This window comes from Dendrobium catenatum, unplaced genomic scaffold (assembly GCF_001605985.2).
Source record: "Dendrobium catenatum unplaced genomic scaffold, ASM160598v2 original_scaffold_73939, whole genome shotgun sequence".
Taxonomy (NCBI): Eukaryota; Viridiplantae; Streptophyta; class Magnoliopsida; order Asparagales; family Orchidaceae; genus Dendrobium; species Dendrobium catenatum.
The window spans coordinates 5,688-8,836 of NW_021392385.1; the positions used below are offsets into that span (position 1 = coordinate 5,688).

The 3,149-nt window shown below is 39.5% G+C and overlaps 1 protein-coding gene across 1 annotated transcript; it reads right to left on the reverse strand.

The window, feature by feature from the left end:
• Positions 1 to 548: 548 nt before the first annotated feature.
• Positions 549 to 1,040, reverse strand: LOC110091926 (uncharacterized mitochondrial protein AtMg00810-like). The gene is made up of 2 exons (XM_020816234.1): positions 692 to 1,040; positions 549 to 607 (listed from the first exon to the last, which is right to left on the reverse strand). Exons 1-2 carry the CDS (start codon positions 1,038 to 1,040, stop codon positions 549 to 551), a joined length of 408 nt encoding a protein of 135 aa, XP_020671893.1.
• Between the last annotated feature and the right edge of the window lie 2,109 nt (positions 1,041 to 3,149).

Consider the following 3,149-nt stretch of genomic DNA (forward strand, 5'->3'; position numbering starts at 1 on the left):
AAGAAAGCCAGCGACAGTAAATGCCAGATAGATGAAAGGAAATAAAGTCTTAACCATTACAGGGTCCTATAGGACTTATTTATAGAAAATAAAATATATAGATCCCGATGGCCTATTGCCACATGGACAAGAAATATATTTATTTGCTCATGTGTTCTGTTACGTCCCTGCAAACTGACGGGTGGAGTCGAACTGTCAGCTAGTTGCGAAGAGTTACAAACCATGGCGTAGAGAGAGCTTTTTGTGAATATGTCTGCAATTTCGTCTGTAGTGTTAATAGGTAGAAGACGAATGTTGTTGGATTGGATATGATCCCTGATAAATTTCTGATCAATTTCAATGTGTTTCGTTCTGGCATGAAACACTGGATTGTTGGCCAATGCAATTGCAGATGTGTTGTCGCAGTACATGTCGGTGGGATGATCTTGAGGTATACCGAAGTCCAGAAGTAGATGACGAAGCCAGATATTATCCGCGGTCAGTGCTGCTAAGGCCCTGTATTCTGATTTGGTAGATGATCGAGCAACCATATCCTGCTTTTTTACCGTCTAGGAGATGATGGAATCCCCTAGAAAAGAGCAATAGCCGTATGTTGATCGCCGAGAAACTGTATCACATGTTCAATATGCATCGGAAAAAGATTGAAAAACAAGATTAGATTTGGTGATAGGAATACCATAATCTAGCGTACCTTGAATATAGCGTAATAGACATTTAAGAAGATAGTTGTGTTGAGGAAGAGGTTGATGCATATGCTGGGAGAGTTGATTAACACTGTAGGCAATATACGGCCGCATTAGAGTAAGATACTGGAGTGAACCAGTTAGACACCTATAGAGAGGAGGATCAAACAAACTTGAATCAGTTGGAAACGTGGAAGGAAACTTGGTACAGTTTGGGTTTGCAAGAGGTTTGCATGCCGTAAGGTGTGCCTGCTGTAATATAGATGCTGCATAGTTCTTTTGGGAAAGGAAGTAAGCTTGATTACTATAATCAATTTTGATGCCCAGTAAATCATGCGCATTACCCAAGTGCTTCATATTAAATTGCGTGCTGAGTTTTGCTATAACTGCCTAGACCTCTAAAGTGTTGTTACCAGTAATCAGTATGTCATCATCTTACATTAGCAGAAAAATTTGAGTTTTGTTACGACGTAGAATGAAGAGGCACGGATCGGCATTATTGTGTGTAAACCCGATAGAAACAAGATAAGATGTAGAGGTGTTATACCATTGTCTCGACGCTTGTTTAAGACCGTAGATGGCTTTGTAAAGGTGACACACATAATCGGGATGATTGGAATCAGTGAAGCCTTTGGGTTGTGCCATATAAATAGTTTTGGATAACTCACCGTGTAAGAAAGCGTTTGCGACATCTAATTATTGAACTTGTCAATTGAGATGTAGAGCCACCGTAAGTAGAATACGAATTATCGAAAGTTTAGCTACTGGACTAAAAGTTTCATATAGTCCAAACCATATTCTTGATTGTTTCCAAGAGCGACTAAGTGAGCTTTGTGTTTGGCAATGGTACCATTCTCATGAAGCTTGCCACGGTATGTCGATTTGCACCCAAGTATTAATGAATTGGGAGGTGGCTTTACTAGGCTCTAAGTACCCTATTTTTGCAAGGCTAAGAACTCTGTGGCCATCGCATTTCTCCATTCCAAATGTTTAGCAGCCTCCGTATATGTAGCGGGTGCACTGGTAGAATCTGATACAATGGTAGTATGCATGAGGTTTAATCTGAGGTGAGGTTTAAGTGAGCCAGTTTGATGTCTGGTTACCATAGGATGATGAGGCTAGGAGGAAATATATATAGATGGTTCAGCAGATGGGCTTTGGGAATGAGAGTAGGATGGTTGCTACTGAAGATTATCGGAAGGAACATTAGATGGAGGGAAAGGCTGGTGATCTGTAGTCTGAGAGGTGTTAGAAATAGAAGTGGGTTGAAGGAGGAATGGTAGCTAGAGTATCCAGAGACTGTGCCGAGGAATGAGTAGTGATCTGTTTGAAAGGAAATGATGTTTCATTGAACGTGGTATGTCGAGAAATATAAATTTTGTCAGTTGTAGTGTCAAGACACTTATAACCCTTATACGTGTCAGAGTAACCTAGAAATACACAAGATTTGGATTTTGGTTGAAGTTTATGACAAGTGTGAGCTGGAAGAAGAGGGAAGCACTCACATCCAAAGGTACGAAGATGGTCATATTGAGGTTTAACATGATGAAAAAGCTAAAAAGGTGAAACAGAGGAGTTATTTATAGATGGCATTCAGTTTATTAGATAAACCGAGGTTAGAACAACTTCCAGCCAGTGACGATAATGAATAGAAGCGTTGTTAAGAATGGTTTGGCAAGTTTCAATAATATGGCGATGCTTGCGTTCAACAACACCGTTTTCCTCTGGCGTGTACGAACAAGAGATCTGATGAGTTATGTCGTGGGTTTGAAGATACGTTTTAAACCTGTTATTTGTGTATTCGATGCCACCATCGGTTCTGAGCATTCTAATATGACATGATGTATATTTTTCGACTTGGTTCTTGAAAGAAGTAAAAATGTCAAAAACATCAGATTTACATCGCATTGGAAATATCCAAGAAAATCGTGAAAAATCATCAACAAATAGAACGTAGTAACGATATCCTTGAGCTGAGGTAACGGGTGCTGGACCCCAAATATCCAAGTGAATTAGCTCAAGAATAGCGTTATGACGACTAGTAGATGGTTCAAAAACATGTTTGTGGCTTTTCAATTCACTACAAGAAGAACAAGAAAAATATCTTTATGTATATTGAGATGCGAATTGCATCTAGAAATTATTTGAAGCAGCCTCTCTTGAGGATGTCCGAGCCTATGATGCCAAAGAGAATGGTCTTGGTTGGTGACAGATAGAGCCTTCTGAGAAGTAACTTGCTGATTTGCTTGAACCGGATATAACCCTTCATTGCAAGGACCTTGATGAAGCACTCGCTGCGTCTTCAGATCCTTCATTGTAAAACCAAATAAGTCAAAAGTAATTGTAATATTATTGTCTTGAATCAGTTTTGAAATAGAAATTAAGTTGTAATGCAGAGAAGAAGTGTGTAAAATTTGTGATAGTTTGAGCTTACGAGATGGGGTCGGAAGTAATCCGACCCTTGAA

Bases quoted from the DNA above. Each gene is read 5' to 3' on its own strand.
- LOC110091926 (XM_020816234.1), bottom strand. From the start codon at position 1,040: ATGAAGCACTTGGGTAATGCGCATGATTTACTGGGCATCAAAATTGAT. The intron at 608-691 runs GTACGCTAGATT...CATGTGATACAG, and splicing joins TCTATTACGCTATATTCAAG to TTTCTCGGCGATCAACATAC.